At 33.2% G+C, this 18,693-nt stretch overlaps 1 protein-coding gene across 3 annotated transcripts in view; it reads left to right on the forward strand.

Moving 5' to 3' along the window:
* The window catches only part of LOC149806787 (extracellular signal-regulated kinase 2-like), a 63,154-nt gene that overhangs the window by 41,947 nt on the left and 2,514 nt on the right, over positions 1–18,693 (forward strand). For 2 of the 3 annotated variants that reach the window (XM_089957650.1, XM_089957669.1), the window contains one exon: positions 10,847–10,906. The exons of the other annotated variant lie outside the window; for it this stretch is intronic. In XM_089957650.1, coding sequence (XP_089813776.1) covers positions 10,847–10,906 — 60 coding nt within the window. The remainder of the gene's footprint in view (positions 1–10,846; positions 10,907–18,693) is intronic. 3 annotated transcript variants of the gene reach the window in all.

Consider the following 18,693-nt stretch of genomic DNA (forward strand, 5'->3'; position numbering starts at 1 on the left):
ACAGTATCAAAATTAAGAAAATTGTATTCTTCACCCTGGAAACAGTATGCACACTAAATTAATGGATGATGCTGTATTTGATCCTGTTTGGAATGAACTATAACGAAAAATTATTTACCCATAATTTTTTTTGCTTAATTTAATATTTTGTCAAACTTAACCCTACATTGTATATAAGTAATCATTTTATTTGCCTGGCTATTACTGGCTGAGGTGAAATGAATAAATTTCTGGCAGTTTCGTGTTGTTGAAGCTTATCAAGCATATTTGGTAAGTTCATTAAATAACTGATCCAGTTAAAACATTTTCTTGGAAGTCCTTTCCAGTTAATAAAACTTGTTTTTTAAGTCTACAAGACAAACACAAGCATTAAAGTTCTTTCTACTGTACCAATGAAGTTGTTATGGGCAATAATATTTTGTAAAGAGAAAATGTAAAAAAGAATAGAACAAACCTGAATTGTTGCAAGAAAGTCTTGATATTTAGAAGTTTATAAAATTCTTGTAAGTGAAAATTTGCTCTTGATGAGTTGAATGGGTGTGCATCACTGCATTTATTTGTAAATTTGGCAACTACATATTTTAACATTTTTTTTAATACTCAATACAGATAAATAGTGCTTGCATGCAAATTCACTGCTCCCTCCTCAAAAAAGAATGCCAAAATTGAGATTTTGTTGTGCTTGATGTGATTCTATTTCTTTTGTAGTGTCTTTGTTATAATCACATAAGTCAATGCTTGATCATGGTTGCATTTTTTTTGCTACCAAAATGGGTTAAAAACACACCCACCCTTTAAATGCTTAATGAAGAGAACATCATGAATATGGTTAAATACTTCATTACCTCATAAACAAGATTCTTGGAGTATGATCAAATATCATGATATAAAATCCCTTATTTCTGTTAAACATTACTCTTGTTGGGTATAAGACGTTGGTAGACAACTTCCACTTCAGATGTTACAATGTGAGTATCTAATTTATGATCTGAATATATGAAACAATATAGAAATGAGTTATGTTGTTTATTTATCAGTGGAAAAGTATGCCCCCAAAATAAGACTAGATCAATGAAAAATACTAATTTGACAGTTGTTCGCAGGATGGAGTGGAAAGGGTCAAAGGGAGGTAACTGCTACTAGTGCACTGTTTATACAAAATCATAAGATAGACCACAGTGGCAGCCAAGAGATTCTTATGGTCAGTAAATAAGTGTACTACCTAATGAATTAAATTCTATGATTGGTCAATTATAAAGTTATAAAATCTTGTATTTCTGCTCAAAAATATTTTAGCAAAGCTGTCATTAAGTTACATGTTGACAGGCAGTCAACAACTGGTAAAAGAAAATTGTGGACAACCTCTGCTTCAAAAGTTTGTAAAAAAAATTGTACATATATAATTTCTGATTATATATGAAATGATTTTATTACATATAGAACTGAGATATGGTGTGGCTTATTTGTGGATTGAAATTTTCACCCCAAAGAAGACTAGATTGCAGTTCAACAATGTTGATTTGTCAGTCATTTATGAGGATTTTTTTTCATTGGGGAGGTAAATTTGTAAATAATCATCTGCGTGGCCAGGAGTGGCAGCCAAAAGATTTTTTTGTGTTGTTCCTTCAGCAGATAAGTTTACTGATACGTAAAGTTTATGTGGGAATAAATTCTTTAAATGTTAATTTGCAGGGGTACTTAGAATGTAATGACTGTCTTTAACCCTTTATACCCTGAGCTTCAGTTCAGTTTAGGGTGCATGGGGTTCAGGATGTTCTTAACATTCTCTACACCCTGGTAAACTGATGTGTAACTAATATTTTATAAGTTTATGAGGTAATGAATCCATTTGGTGTTTATTTGGAGTGCATGGAATGTTATGACTGTCCTGTACCCCATACAAACTTTGTCTTTGGCTAAAAGTGTTAGGACTGTTATGATATTCAATACACCTAAGTAAATTAACATATAACTAAGAAGAAAGTTTTTCATGGTCTTCTGTAGTATGATTGGGAATACAGTCTGAGCCATGTGCAGTTTTGGAAAATGGTGGATAAAAGAGAGAATACACATTTCAGGAGTTTATTTCTAAATTTGGGATTCCTGCACAAGTTTGAAATTGCTCATCGAGAGGGTGGGATATGGGGCCCATTTACATGTAGGTTTGGCTTGTTCAGCCTCAGATGACCTCTTTTATATTATTTGTTTTTTACATTAAAGAAAGTGTGTAACAAATGCTTTAAAGGATAAAACATTTTGCTACATGACTTTCTCTGCAGACATCAGATTGCAAGGTGAAAACTATGATTGTATATGTAGTACTAACACTTTTTTTTCTCAGCATGATCATGCCTGGGTTCGAGTGAGTTCAGTTGAGCCACTACCCCCTATTGATTCTAAATATGTAAGTCTCTTTGACACCAATAGACAAGAGTGCTGCAATTTGGTACTTCTGTTTTTGTACCCTCTTTGAATACTATTCATGAATTGTACACGTCAAGGTTATGTTTCATACTGCATGTGATTTTTACCACCCCATAAAAAATCAGAAATGTCAATAAAATATTCAACTTCCTTACAAAATTTGCAAAAAATTAGTTTCACTTTTGACGATTTCGTTGAATTTGTAAAACAAAAAAAATTATTGAACAAATTTCATGGTCAGAGATTCATGTACAGTATATTTGTCAAAATGTTATATAACCTTCGGGTACAATACAACTTATTTGGTCCAGTACCTAAAACCCTTTTTTTAATTGTTTGTTAACTGCACAGTTTTGCAAAATTGCAATTATCATAGGTTCAGATATCCAAACAGAACTCCATGGATTATGAAAACTATGCAACATAATTTCTACCACTGCTGTAAAGCTTGAGCCTTGGTATGACTAGTTTTGCTAAAGAAAAATTATTGAAGGCAGAAAAGCCTAAATTAACACAAGTAAATAAAGATCTAGGTTACCAGTATTTGATTCTCGCTTGTTTCCATTAAAATTTGGCTGAGTTAATGGTTGTGGTATGGCTCAATAAGTTTGTCCATACATCTAACATTTCATCAGATATATGCATCTCAGGGATAGAGATTTGGTTTTACTTTTGAACAACTCTGGCGGAGCCTGCTTTTAGTTATATTCTTGGTTACTTATTGTGGAGAATTGCTGAGCATTATTAGAACAAATTTGTAAATCAAGATTTTTGTCTTATGGGATAACACAAAAATATATCTCTGATGCTATTTTTCAAATTCAGCATTTATAATTTAATGAACAAAACCTCAGTACATCCTAATAAAATACACCAATTTTTAATAATGGTATCTAGATCAGCAATATGACTGTTAAATTGTTCACTTGTGAGAATTTAGGAAGATTTTAAAATGATCATCAAGATTTGGTTGATTTAGTTGGGTCAGTGTCTACTAAATTCACTCCACAGTGCTGATATTGTACTTACGAATGCTTTGTTTTGTGTTTTGAATCTATTGGTGTTGGCAGCAACAATAAAAGAATGAAGTGGCTGCATAATTATGCACAAGTTTACTAACTGATTTGTGTGTTCCTTTGTTCAGTCAGATGTTTCTGTTTTTATTCATGCTGTAAATTGAGGCAATGATTGACACTTAAGCCTGCTAAGACCATCTTTGAATTTAAGCATCCTGCTGGTATATCTAATTAACTGTAATTTATAATCAAACAATGTTTGTTTCATTCATACATATATGGTAGCAAATGTTTTAGCTTTCTTCTGTAAATGAATCCAATGTTTCTATTCCCATAGGTGACCTAGAGAGAGAGTTGTCATTTATATATTTGTGATCTATATTACACTAAAATGTTGACCATGCAAAGTAAACATTAATTGACAATATATGATATCAAAATAAAGGACGATCTTACGTAAACAAGAATTTGATGTTTCCAACAAGAACACTGCAAAATGCAATGTCGAGCATGATCCACTTGGCATATTCCACTGTGACCTGCATTTTGCCCATGTAAATAGTACACTTAAAGTTGAATGACTGTATGCTACAACGTCAGAGAACAGGATAAAAATACAAATGACTTAATCTAAGTACTTTACCATGAAAAGTAGGTCACACTGTCAGTGGCAATGAAAAGTGCTTCCTTTATCTCAGCTATACTTCACAGATGAAACAAGAAAACAGTAAAATTATATTCCATTAATACAGAAAGAAAACATTGATGCCTCTACTCTGAACAGTGTAGGTATTGTTTAGAAAGTTAGAGTGATATGAAAAGATATAAGTGCACTAATGTCAGTCTAATAACAGTATACTGCTGCCCTTTTATAATGTCAGTCTTATTACAGTATACCACTGCCCTCTTATAATGTCAATCAAATAACAGCATACCACTGCCCTCTTATAATTTAAATCTAATTACATTATATCACTGCCCTCTTATAATGTCAACATAATTGCAGTATATCACTGCCCTTTTATAATGTCAATCTAATCACAGTATACCACTGCCCTTTTACAATGTCAGTCTAATTACAGTATACCACTGCCCTCTTATAACTTCAGTCTAATTACAGTATATATCTGTCCTCTTTTAATGTCAGTCTAACTACAGTTACTGCTGCCCTCTTATAATGTCAGTCAAATTACAGTACATGTATACCACTGCCCTGTTATAACGTCAATCAAATTACAGTATGCTACTGCCCTCTTACAATGTCAGTCAAATTACAGTATACCACTGCCCTCTTGTAATGTCAGTCTTATTACAGTATACCACTGCCCTCTTATAATGTCAGTCTAATTACAGTATACCACTGCCCTCTTATAATGTTAGTCTTATTACAGTATACCACTGCCCTCTTATAATGTCAGTCTTATTACAGTTTACCACTGCCCTCTTATAATGTCAGTCTTATTACAGTATACCACTGCCCTCTTATAATGTCAGTCTTATTACAGTATACCACTGCCCTCTTATAATGTCAGTCTTATTACAGTTTACCACTGCCCTCTTATAATGTCAGTCTTATTACAGTATACCACTGCCTCTTATAATGTCAGTCTTATTACAGTTTACCACTGCCCTCTTATAATGTCAGTCTTATTACAGTTTACCACTGTCCTCTTATAATGTCAGTCTTATTACAGTATACCACTGCCCTCTTATAATGTCAGTCTTATTACAGTTTACCACTGCCCTCTTATAATGTCAGTCTTATTACAGTATACCACTGCCCTCTTATAATGTCAGTCTTATTACAGTTTACCACTGCCCTCTTATAATGTCAGTCTTATTACAGTATACCACTGCCCTCTTATAATGTCAGTCTTAATACAGTATACCACTGACCTCTTATAATGTCTTTATAATGTGGGTATGGCCATGGATCCTTTTTAGTTTTGTTTAATTGTATTTTTAAGTTTGTAGACCAGAAGATTGCTTATTGTCCATTGTCAGTCATCTGTTGTCCATCTGTCATGTAACACGCATTTGTTTTCACTGTGAAACTGAACACACATTCATCCAGAGATCCAGTTGGTTCTAAATGAAAACAGTACCACTAAACATCCAGTATGGTCACCACAATGACCATCTTGAAAAAAGAAATTGTCACTACTTTTCCTGAATGGATGGTCATATGGATGTGGGATTTTCAGAAAAAAGCTCTGGCATCTTTGAATAAGTTCTTATATCACCAAGATTTTGCACAAGTTTGATTATGAGCAAGATACAAGCATGTGAATGATGTGACCTTGTGTCTGATTGGCACAGCTTTTTACCACCCAGGAGACAATAATGAAACTTGGAATATGGGATCAACATCTCACATAGTTTCAGTAATGGGCAAGATTCATACATATTAATGAGGTGATCTTGCATTTGGTTGGCTGAGAATGTTATCTTTCATGAGACTATTTCTGATTCTAGATAGGTACAGTTGTTCTGTTCTAAGCAAGATCAGACATGTGGCTGAGGTGAACTTCCATCTGATTGACTGAGCATGTCGACTTTTTAGTGACTATATCTGATCAGATTTTTGTCTGTTAATAAGTAGGTTTATTATGAACATGATCTGTGCATATTAATGAAATTCACAGCAGAAATACTTCTCAGTCCATTTGCTTTGTAATCAGTTTTCTCTTTCAATGTTTCTCCCTCAGATGATCACAATCTCAAAAGGAAGCAGGGGATGTACCTTGTAATACATGTATTGACCACTGTGAATCATGGGCTTGGGGCTACACAGAGACTGTGAATCATGGGCTTGGGGCTACACAGAGACCTTACCCTTGCAAAATATGCAGATCTAATTAAGGGAGAGCAAAAATCTACAAGATGCATACATTTCAGTAACAGTTTATAAAAAAATAATTATAAAATAATACATCTTCGGGGTTTAGAACAATAAGTTGTACATTTAATTTATAACTGAAGAAAAATTTAGAATAGAAATACAACAAGTAACACTCAGTAGATAAAATAATTGGCTTTTAAGATTAGTTTGTAAAACCAATAAAACATTATAGTCTGATACACTACTTGGACTTAAAGACAAATATGTTTGCTTTCGGTTTCTTGACTGAATTAATTTTTGTCTGCTAACCCTAGAATCTGTTCAGATCATAAAAAGTTATTCCAGATATTTTTTAATATTGTAACCAATTTGGATTTAAATACATTCCTAGGTAACAGTATTAGAAATTACACTCATTAATAGACTTGCTATTTTCAAAGTATTCAGACTATTCTGCTTACTAATTGTGGTTGGCTTCAAATTTACAGCAAGTTATATCAGACAAATGCAAATTATTTAAGCAATTATAAAGAGGGTGTATATCAAATCATTGTATAGAATATTGATCAGTAATGCTAACAAGTCATTTTCAAAGGAATAAAATTATATCATGTAACCATGGTTCATTTGTGGCAAATGGAAAGTGGGAAATTACAAGGTTTTGTACAATAACCAAAGGGATTTGTGGTGATATTGAGGGTTAGTCCTATAAATCAACCCCACCCCCCAAAATCTGCCTTGATTCTGATTGATGATTTGTTGGTTTGATGTCACCTGTTTTTAAAAATGTGCAATTTCTTTGCATGCAAATATTTCCAGAACACACCTTTATACAGTTCAGATACTTACTGACATTTGGTAATAACCATATCTAGGGTGAAATTCAAAATGGCCACAGGACAGAGGTTTGTGTTGTCCACCTGTATTTACAAATTGATCTGAAAATATTATATCATATTGCCAAAAGAAGTCTTAAAATGACAGTAGCTCAACAGCTACAAGAAAATACTGGTAAGTGTATGAAATGAAATGTACACTGATGAGTGCAGATGAAACTATTGGCAAATTATTGCAACCTTTAATGAAAAAGGTGATATCATTCCCGTAACCTTCAATTAATATCATTACAGAAGTGTGGGGCTGTTGTAGTGGCTTAATCGAGGGTAGGAGGGTTCAACAACTAACATATAGAGTCAGTCTGTTCTCGACTTCACCAACATTCATTGCCATGACCTAAATTCTCTGGAAAAACTTGAGGAAAATACTTTTTTCCAACAGACTCCATTTTTTGTTCAGCCTAATGTTGGAAACACACATTTTATTTTTATTGACTTTATAATAATGTGAAGAAGACTGGAGAAGATATATTAACTGAAAATATTTGATTAGATGTTGGATGTTGGAGACATTAAACAATTGCAGGGTAATATGCTATAAACTATATTGGCAGTTGATAGTACTGCCATGTTAAAGTGCCTGGAAGATTTGTCTTTTACATGTTATCACACATATTGATAATGTTTTATGACATTTCATGTATTCAGTGCCATTAATAAATAAATTATTTGAAATTTAGATTTTGTATTTAATTAAAGAAGTATGTATATATATACACATGTATCCTGTTGTCTGGAAACACTATAAATTTAATTCCTGAGTAAAAAAACCCATAGCCTTAAAATAAATCTCAAAATACCTGTACCCACTTTGGCCTCTTTGTATGAGTAGTGAAGAATTTGTGCAGATATTCACAGGGTGATATAACAGTGAGATAAACTTAAGGTAATATGATGTGACACCAAGGGCCAGTGAAGGTCATATGACTTGACATAAGGAGATATGAGGAGATGGACACTGTTCAGAAATATCAGCTAATGTTAAATGTCATGTTTAAATTCAGCAAACAACAAGTGGGATTCTAAAACTGAGGTATAATAAGATTAAATACTCTATTATATTTTTATGTACTAAGCCTTCTTGAAACATTCCTCATGTATAATTCCACTTCAAAGCTTACATGAACAGCATCATAAGGGAGAGCACTGTAGTTATGCTCCTGAAAAAGTTGTTTAAACATTTTATGGAATGTGGAATTGGTAGATGTCATCTAAGGGTGCAAGAGACAGTTTTTATGCACAAATTCAATGTTGCATACACCTGTCTAATATAAAAACTCATAAAAAAAATAAAATACACAAGTGAGGTCAAAATAGGTACAATAAAGCCAAACATAAGAATATCATTCACTTGACTAGTTAGTGGGAATTCATAGAATAAAAAGTTGATTCACCCCACCCAACCCATATTTATACATGCATTTTTCATGTCCTAAGTCCATTTTTGAGAACATATGATGCTCACAGTGCAAACACAAGCCCTATTCATGGTAGATAATTTTGAAAAGCATTGTGTACTTAATACCTTGATGCAATTCAAAAGATTTGTCATCCAGACAGTTTTTGAGCATTCTACTTGTCTTGAACCAATGTGTCTACTGCTATGATTGGCTTGCTTGGCTTCCTAGCTGACTATTGGTATTTCACTGGCTATATACTGCACAGTGACTACATGAGGTGTACATGCTTTACATCAATTTCAAGAACAACACAAGCCAGAAAGACCAAATTCACAAATATTTGCATATCTTTAATCATTGCATAATAGTAGCTTAAAAAGTCACAAAATCTCCTTAAGTTGAGAAATTTGCTAGGGGCCAATTTACGAAACTGTCCCCTGCCACCTAAGTAAGAAAAGAAAATGATTTAAAATTGTAATGTGACCCCCCCCCCAAAAAAAAGAAGTAAGTTTGAAATATTACTTGAAATATGTATGTACATGTGTTGGTATAATATTTACTTACTGATGTAAGGTGTTGCTAACTGTTGACAGATCAGATCTGTCTTTTTCTGTATAATGAGCAAGTAAATCAGGGTGTACACTGTTTCTTCTACTTGTGGCAGAGCAGGATCAATACTCTTCTACAATTTATGGCAGATCAGTGTCTAAACTGTTTGTTCTACTGGCAGCTCTGGGTCTATGATGTTTGTTCTGCTGGCAGTGGCAGATCTGGGTCTATGCTATTCTACTGGCAGATCTGTGTATACACTGTTTTACATATAGTGACAGATCTGGGTGTATGCTGTTCTGGAAGTGGCAGTTCTTTGTCTACATTGTTTGGCATGTAGTGACAGATCTGTCTATGCTGTATACTGGCAGTGGCAGATTTGGATCTATACTTTTCTACATGTAGTGACAAGTCTGGGTCTATGCTGTTCTACTGGCAGTGGCAGATCTGTGTCTACGCTGTTCTGCATGTAGTGACAAGACTTGGTCTGTGATGTTCTACTGGCAGTGATAGATCTGGGTCTGTGCTGTTCTACTGGCAGTGACAAGATCTTTGTCTACATTGTTTGACATGTAGTGGCAGATTTGGGTTTATGCTATCTACTGGCAATAGCAGATTTGGGTCCATCTATACTTTTCTACATGTAATGACAGATGTGGGTCTGTGCTATTTTATTGGCAGTCACAGATCTGGGTCTGCATTGTTCTGCATACAGTGACAGACCTGGTCTGTGCTGTTCGACTGGCAGTGATTTGGGTCTATGCTGTTTGTTTTACTTTAGTAGCAGATCAGGGTCTACTGTTCTACTTGCAGTTGCAAATGTAGATCTATGCAGTTCTTAGTTGGATTTGCTGTGTAAACGTTTGCTTTTTTTAACACAATGCTGCATATCTGATTGCATTCCCTTCATTTCTTCAGTAATTTCTATGTAGTTTGCTGTATTATAAATTTGCTTTGGGTTAACTTAAAAAGATCTATCTTATTGATCCCAGCTTATCTTTCATATGCCGTTTTTCCATGTCCTTTTCCTCCCTTTAAATAGTTTTATAGACGAGAAAGTTTGAACTTTGATACAGTAGCAGTGGGCAACTTTGAACTTTGGTACAGCAGCAATGGGCAATAATTCCAATTTCAATCTATTCCCTGACAAAGATGATGCAGGAAAATAATGGTCTTAAAAATCACATTTTTTTTTATTATCTATGTAAAAATTTATATGAAATTTAATTTGCCCAGCAAAGACATTTAGTTTGGGTAGGTTAAGCTTGGAAATTGTCATCCATTGCTTCCTGTCATGTACTTTTGTTAAGGTGCTCTTGCATTATTTTTATAAATGGTTCTGCTTTTAACTTCAAGTGTAAGTCCCCGATCCCATTTTTTTAGAGTAGTTTCAAATATATTGTGCTATTTTATATATCTTTCAATAGGAGATATCCAGTTGATGAGGTTGAAATAAAATGAAAATTCTGATCAGTTCTGCATATTTATTCAAAATCATCAAGGGCAATGAAATTGGAGTGGTTGGGTAACCATAGAATTTATTTTTTCTTTTAAATTATGAATTCATTATTTGATATACGACCTGTTTCTTTAAAAAAAAAAATTGCTCCTAATATTAAGGGACCCACTCCACTTTAACAAAAATTTCATAATGTCCCTTTTTTATTGATGAATAATAATTCATATGTAAAGTCTGCATGGAATACTTTGTATTTGCAGCAGCAGACCAAACGGAAAAAGATGGCCATCATTTTACCTGCTCTAGTGCACCATGGGCCAGTATGTTTGCCCTCATAGCTCTGTCAGTGTAAAAGTTTTCAATACAGTAAAACCTGTCTAATAGGATCAATATTGGGCCGAGTGAAAAGTATATATTTTGTATAAACATTGATGTATAGAATGCATTTATCTTATTCTAAATGGTACCCAAACAGCAAACATCATAGACCCAGATCTTTTGTCTGTTCAGATGCTGGCAGATCAGGGTAGCTATGCAGTATTTTTCCCTTGATAAGACCAGCGATTCAGCCTGATACATTTGTTGAAAGGTGAGGGGGCTTATCAGACAAAATAAATTGTAAGTAAATATTTGTCAAATTCTTGTGAAAATAGTAGTGGACTTATTATCAAGCATGGACATATCTTAAACCATGGGATTATCATAAAGTATGGGCATTGACTTATAATAAAGCATGGGCATGGGATTATCATGAAGTATGGGCATGGACTTATCATAAAGCAAATGGATTGTCATAAAGCATGGTCATGGGATTATCATGAAGTATGGGCATGGACTTATCATAATACAAATGGATTGTCATAAAGCATGGGCTTATAAAGCATGGACTCATCTTGAATTATGGGCATGGACTTATAAAGCATGGACTTATCATAAAGCATGGGATTATCATAATGCATGGGATTATCTGAAAGCAAGGACTCATTGTAAATGATTGGCATGGGATTATCATAAAGTATGGGATTATCATAAAGGATGGGCATAGGCTTATTGTCAAACATGGGGTTAACATCAAACATGGGATTATCTGAAAGTATGGTCTAATCATAAAACATGGGATTATCATAAAGAATTGAATTATCAGAAAGCTTCTTGGTCTAAAGCATGGATTTATCATCAGATATGGGCTTATCATAAATCATGGGCTTGTCAGTGGATAAATATGGTATGCTATTCACATATAGTCCTACCTGTAAATAGAATGAACACTGTAGAACCTGATTTGTCATCAAGTGTTGCATTGGACTGACAGATCTGAATTGAGATTTTGCCAGTTGGGTCCAGGTTTTAGGCAAGCAGATACATTGGAATCCATATTACATGTATAATAATCAATGGTGCAACATACTCAGTCCAACAGAAATGTATGTTAGGATTTTAGCAGAAATCTGAAGCAACCAAGCTTTGAATTTGGCAGGTTTCACTGTATAAACAGCTGTTTTCTTTCTCTTCTTTCAAAACTGTCTTAGCAGCCTTATATGCCAGGGATGTATTGAAAAAAAGAAATGCTAATGTCAGATAAAACTTTTGACCAGAAAGTAATGATTTTCATTTTTGTAAGTAAACTTAAGTCTTAAAGACTATCAAAATTTTGCTTTGCCTCCTTCAGATGTCATTATTTTTTACCCCTTTTTTAAAATGACTATAAGATATTTTTGTAACCTTTTGTTGATTATCACTATTGGATGAGAAACCAAACTTATTAAATCAGAACTAGCTTTTCATCAATTTTTTTTTATATACTTCATTTTCTTTCTTTCATGTTTCTTCCAACCTTGGTGCACATTTTTCTTCAGAGAGAGGATAACCTTTTGTACCAACAATTGTTAGAATTTTACCAAATGTAACTAACAATCTTTTCATCAGTTATTGATCTTGGATGAGTCAAATGATTAGTAATTACTTACTTAGCCAACTTCTGATGGAAACTTATGTATGTTTCTCCTTGGAGGATATCCAACACGACTGACCAGATCTAAACATAACTTTCTTCACATTTTCACATCATTGATCAGTTTATAGACTTCAAGTGTTTTCACTAAAATCAGCACTGCAGATTAGACAGTATTTGCCAGGCTTTTATATCATTTTCAATCTTGATCAGTGAATTAAGTAAAATCGCTATGATCACACTAGAATCATCGCCTCTGCATTAAATGCAGACATGATTCAACACTGTTTTAGGGAAATTGTGCAAATAAACATTTTGATGCAGTAAATATTGTTGTAGGTTAATTAATATAAAAGTAATTTTTCTCTTTTTCACCCTATATTCCCTGGCATTTATGGCTTTAATTGTTCTAGTTAGTAGCTTTGCCTGATAAAATCGGAAATGTTCCCGATTGCTGTCCTTGATGCTGCTTGAACATCCAGCCTAATCGTGCACAGAGTATGGTAGTTAATGTCAAAAGTTGTTGATTGATTGAAGTTCTCAAATGTTCATGACACCTGTTTTTAATCATACCACGAAACCTTAAAAAGATATATGTACATTTACTTACAATATTTTGCAAAGGCTACCTTTCTGGAATCAATCAGTTTTTAGAGGGGTTGAGTTTGGGGCCAAAATGTTACATTCAGATGTTTAGAACTTGGCAAAAAGGGCTCTTTAATTAATGAAAACATTGGAAATACTTCATATTTGAAGGACTGACAGTGATATAATTAATTATTTTAAAGTTAGTCATTAAAACTGTATAAAGCTAGGGCTTAGCTTCTTAGTTGGTCTTGATTTTGAAAAGAGAGAACATATTTTATAGTCAGGGAAGCAAGGGCTGTCTTTCAGCAAAAATAGAGTAGCTCTGTTTGATGCTTGGAGGTTTGCACTTCATTGAAGTTTGCATATGAACACTGCAAAGCATTCTATTTTAAGATCATTTTAATGTTGCAATCTATTTCATTAATTATGTTTGCAATGTAAATTTGTGCAAGTCAATCATAGACTAAATACAGTGTCTGCACTTTCATGTTGTATCAACATTATTACCATGAGTTTAATTTGTTTCGTGATTAAATTGATGAATTGCTATACTAATTAATATATATATATATATATATATATATATATATATATATATATATATATATATATATATATATAGTAATTGGTGTAGCTGACTAGAACAGCAACTTGAAACTAGCAAATCATACCATCCAACAAGGCCCCAATTTCACCAACAAAACTCAAGTCTATACCTTAATTTAAGTTTTGAATCTAGTTGACCACTCCTGTGATTTTAAGTGGCTAGAGCATATGCCTCAAATGCCAGAGGTCATGGGTTTGAATCCCAGCTGAGTCATACCAAAGACTTATAAAAATGGTACTAGTATCTGCCTCCCTTGGTGCTCAGCATTAAGAGGTTAGTGTTAGGACTGGTCAAACTGGTGTCGGGATAATGTGACTGGGTAGAACATGATGATGCGTGCCTGAAACATGATGCCCAGTGATAGACATCACTGTAAACTGCCACGCTGCAGGCATCATAGCAATATGACTGAAAACGTTTGAAAGCTATGTTAAAAATCCAAATTACACACACTTGCATCTAGTAATTTGGTTGGCTGAAACTTTATGTTTAACGTAAAATTCACCAATGAATTGTCTTAAGTCCAGACTTAATATAAGAATTATATTGGTGAAATTGAATATCCATGTTTTAAGCTGTTTGTTCATGGAAATGAGAATTTTGACTTCAAAATTAAGGTTTTTGAACAGAGATTTGTTAATCTGCAATCATTTAGTTTACAAGACCTTCAGAAATGACTGCTTAAGCCAGGTGATTGCATGATACAAGACTGGTTGGTCTGAATGTTTATTTATATTTATTGTTACAAAGAAATCATACATTCACATATTCTATATGACTGATAGTTCCTGAATGGTTAGTATTATTAACCAAATGTAATTACCCTGTAATGTCTGTTTCTTATTGTTAGATGTAGGTGTTTATTCATCAAATGGTAAGTCAATAGACTTTATTCAGACCAGCAGTCAGGCCCCTACATAACAATGTTCTTGTGACTGTTTTTTAAGGTTTATTGTTCATGTGAAACCTTGCAAATTTCTCACTTGAGGTAGAAATGTGTCCTTTGGCAATAGATTTACAATTTTTAACATTCACTTCAATCTATCCAGTAGTCACATTTAGAACTTAAAGTCACCACTGAAAACTGATTAAATAAGCACTTGCTTTCCTCCAATGTCTTTAGATCTTTATCACAATACTATCCTTTGATATGATTACTACTATATATATATATATATTTGGAGTGGTCTGTGATGCAATTCATTCTTTTCACTTAATTTAAATTTCTTTCATGTCACCCAGATAATAAAATATATATAGTTTCCAATAGTTTCAACATGTTAAATACTTTTGTTGAAATATTAGTCAACCACTTTATAGGTTGTCCTTCCCTGTGAAACATATTGGAAATTCTTCCTTTCATTGGCACAAGCCCTGGTTGAAAATCGACCATACTTCTGCTTTTTTTCCCCAAGGCTGTCTGTGACATGATTGTCTCATTTCTTATGAGTATGTTTGAAACAAAAATACGTCATCAACACAATGAAATCAGCTTTCCCATAACACAGAGAGTGCTCTGTTTATTAATCAATAAGTGGATGTGTTCATAAGAGAAACTTCAACTTGCTCATTCAGACAACATGAAAGATCAAGTTGGGTTAAATTTCCAAGACAATTCTGCTTAGATTTACAATGACTGGTTATGCAGGTTTATGTATACTAGTTGCAAAAAAGGAAACCTTACCACAACCAGCCACAGGTGAAAGAAGAGTATAATGGATTTTCATCCGTGGCTTGTGATGGTGGCTTCCTTTCAAAACACAAGTATAAAAATATGGACACTTTATATTGCCAACATATTTTCTGTTTTTATATCTCACTTTGTCACAATGCCAAGTGAGCTAATTTGTATATCCTTTCATCTATCAACCATCATGCTTTGTCATTTGTGCACCTAATCTGATCACAATCACTGTTTACAACTTTTCAAAAACCACTCAATCATTTTGCATATGATATTACAGGTAGCATTCTGGCATGCAGGCCTTCAGATTTGTTTGGTGGATTCCAGTTAATCATATAGAAAAAATGTTCAAACAACATCTTCTCAAAAATTGCTCGACAGAATTGGACCAAATCCAGGCATTTAGTTTTATACCAGTGATACCAATCTGGAGTCAGATATAGCCACTATTACTAAAAAATAAATAGCTTCTGAAACACCATTCCAAAGAATTGGACTAAATTTGACAAAATGCATCCCTTCATAACTGCCTTTCAAGTTTGTAAAAATTATGTTGATCCACCATCCAATATGGCCACCCCATTGCTAAAAATAGAAACAAAAATATAAAAAAATCTGTTCCGTCTCAGAAACTGGTTTGCAGAGTTTGACCAAATTTAACTGAAATGAAATTAAGATTCCTGATTTTAGCATATAGCATTCAGGTCTGCCTTTTAGAAAGCAAAGGACTTGTAGGAGGATGCTGTAAACAAAATTGTCAAATGCATTTATGTATCTTCATTATTTTAAGGTGTCTTAAAATGTTGTAAAAAAGATGTTTAAATGGTGCGTTAACTATGCCAACAGATTCATATCATATCATATGTGATTTCAACAACAGTCACTAATATTTGGGGTGGGAGAGGTGCATAGTGTAGAAGACAGGTTTCAGGTAAAATGTATTCAAACCCACTTGGATGATGCATTACATATTAAACCCATGTGTGATGTGGTTTTTAAGTATTTCTTGTTACCTCACTTATATGACCAGTCCAAACTGCAAACATAACATCTGGTCTCCCATCGCATCATGCACCAGCAGATCAGGGCCTTTGTTGTTTGTTTTACTGATTATCCTGACAGACTACATAGACACATATCCTCAGGCACATTATGTGGCAACAGATCCAGGTCTATGTAGTTTGCAGTTGGGTTCGAATTTGCAAATGATTATATATTGTATCATCAGTCTACCTTTGATGGAATTTGTGTACTGATAAATTTACATTGGAAGTTGAAGAAACTCTCATAAACTGCTTTTTTTAATTTAGTCAGTGTAAATATTATTGAGGACTATTGTTTTAGTGGAAGATAAATTAAAATATCAAACACTGTCTTCTAATTGCTCACTCTGTCTCTAGGAGTCCTAAATTAGAGGAAACATTCTAATTTTACCCTTCCAACAGCATTAGGTTTCACACCTGTATTATGTTTTTGTATATAGTCTTTTTCACTGGTATAAACTGTATGGTGTGAATTCCTAGCTGGAACAAAAGCATTATGTTGTAGCTATTAGTGTCTTTACAAACACTGCGCCACTGTATATCTACATTTTCCCTTTGTTGACATATTGTTCAAGTTTTTAATTCATTTTCATAGTCGTGTGAACAGCTTTCATTGTTACCACTTTTTTGTAAAATTCATGTACAATAGTATCAGCTGATACAGTTCTTTTCATATTAATTGCTAAAGTATAAAATTCCTGTATGATCATTTCTTCTCAAAGTATAGTTTTTTACAGTATACAAAAAATAAATGCATATAGGTGTTCCGTTACTTTTGTACCAAAAGAAGGTGTCTATACACAGAATTCCCTCACTATAAGGCCCTTCATTATAACACTGTTCCTTGTATAAGACAAGTGTAGTCATGTATACCATTTAATTAAGTGATAGTAAAATTATATGTATAATGTACTTCATTATAAGGCAGTCTCACTATAAGGCATTATACTATATGATTCCCATGGGCAGCATTATAATAAGAGTGTGTGCGAGTGAAAGACTAAATTCTACGGTACATTATTTGGTTTTGCAGTGATTGTTCTGTACTCTGATGAATATCACAACAATTTGTAGATCTAATTACCTTTTTTAAATACTTCTTGCTCCTTTTTTCTTTCTGTCTTTCTTTTATTAACTGTCTATTTATAATATTTTGCTAAATTTGGTTTATAAACATGCATATCATTTACAACATGGTTCAAAGCTAATTAATATTGATAAGTATACGTAAAATATAAGTGCATATAACCATCGTTAATTTAAACATTAATCAGATATAATGTGCTAATTATCTTTATCATTTACTTTTGAATCCAAGAAAACTTTATTGATAATCAGTGTTACTGACATGTGAATCTAAAAGGACAGTTTATTTATAATCAGTCTTTTGGGTTCGAAATTACTGATGATGCAGTCACATCAGTTATAAAGAATAAGTGAAAAAATAATATGAAAAAAATGATGGGCTGATCATGAATGCTCATTTGCATGATTCACACTAATTCCAAAAATAAATCCCACAAAAAATCAAAATCCACACCATAATTGTTAAGTCCTATTTTATTTCTTCATTAAATCTCTTATATTCAGAAATTTCCTGTTTATTTGAGGGTGGATTTTCCTCTCCAGATTTTCAGCCCTAGAATAAACGGGTCAGCTTTTATCGTGTACTCTTGAGCAAAGCACTGAACCCTGATTGTGTTGTGTAAAAAAATAAAAAAATAAAAGCATCAAACCCCACACACACAAGTTCTAGAATAGCTCCTGCAAAAATCTTCCTTAGTCTCCATAACAGAAATTTGATGTCAGGTTTTACACTTTGCATGGCTCCAACACCATGGTGTATTATATTAAGTAAGGAAACTCTTTCGAGGCCTTTTGTCTTGCTTTTTAGCTTTTAAAGATTCCTGTCACTTTTCTTTTATACAGTAATTTTGTCATGTATAGTTTGCCAAAGCTTTGTTACACCCTTATACACACGTAGTAATTACCAAATAGTAAGGCCATTGTACCTGACATATTGTTTTAAGTGCACAAAAACATTTAATACAGATAATATTAAGTTCAAATGGATAAAAATCGTACTGTTTATTGAATGCTATAAGGATGGCAGTATTATACGCTTCACAGGTTGTCATAATATTCTTATAGAACTGGATAATTTGGGGAATTTTTAATATTTGAAGTACATTCATAATTATTCAGTTAATTGGTTTTAATGTTTTAAACTATTA

The sequence above is a fragment of the Sinohyriopsis cumingii genome, chromosome 1 (genome assembly GCF_028554795.1).
Source record: "Sinohyriopsis cumingii isolate HCF-2022 chromosome 1, ASM2855479v2, whole genome shotgun sequence".
In the NCBI taxonomy this organism is placed as follows: domain Eukaryota; kingdom Metazoa; phylum Mollusca; class Bivalvia; order Unionida; family Unionidae; genus Sinohyriopsis; species Sinohyriopsis cumingii.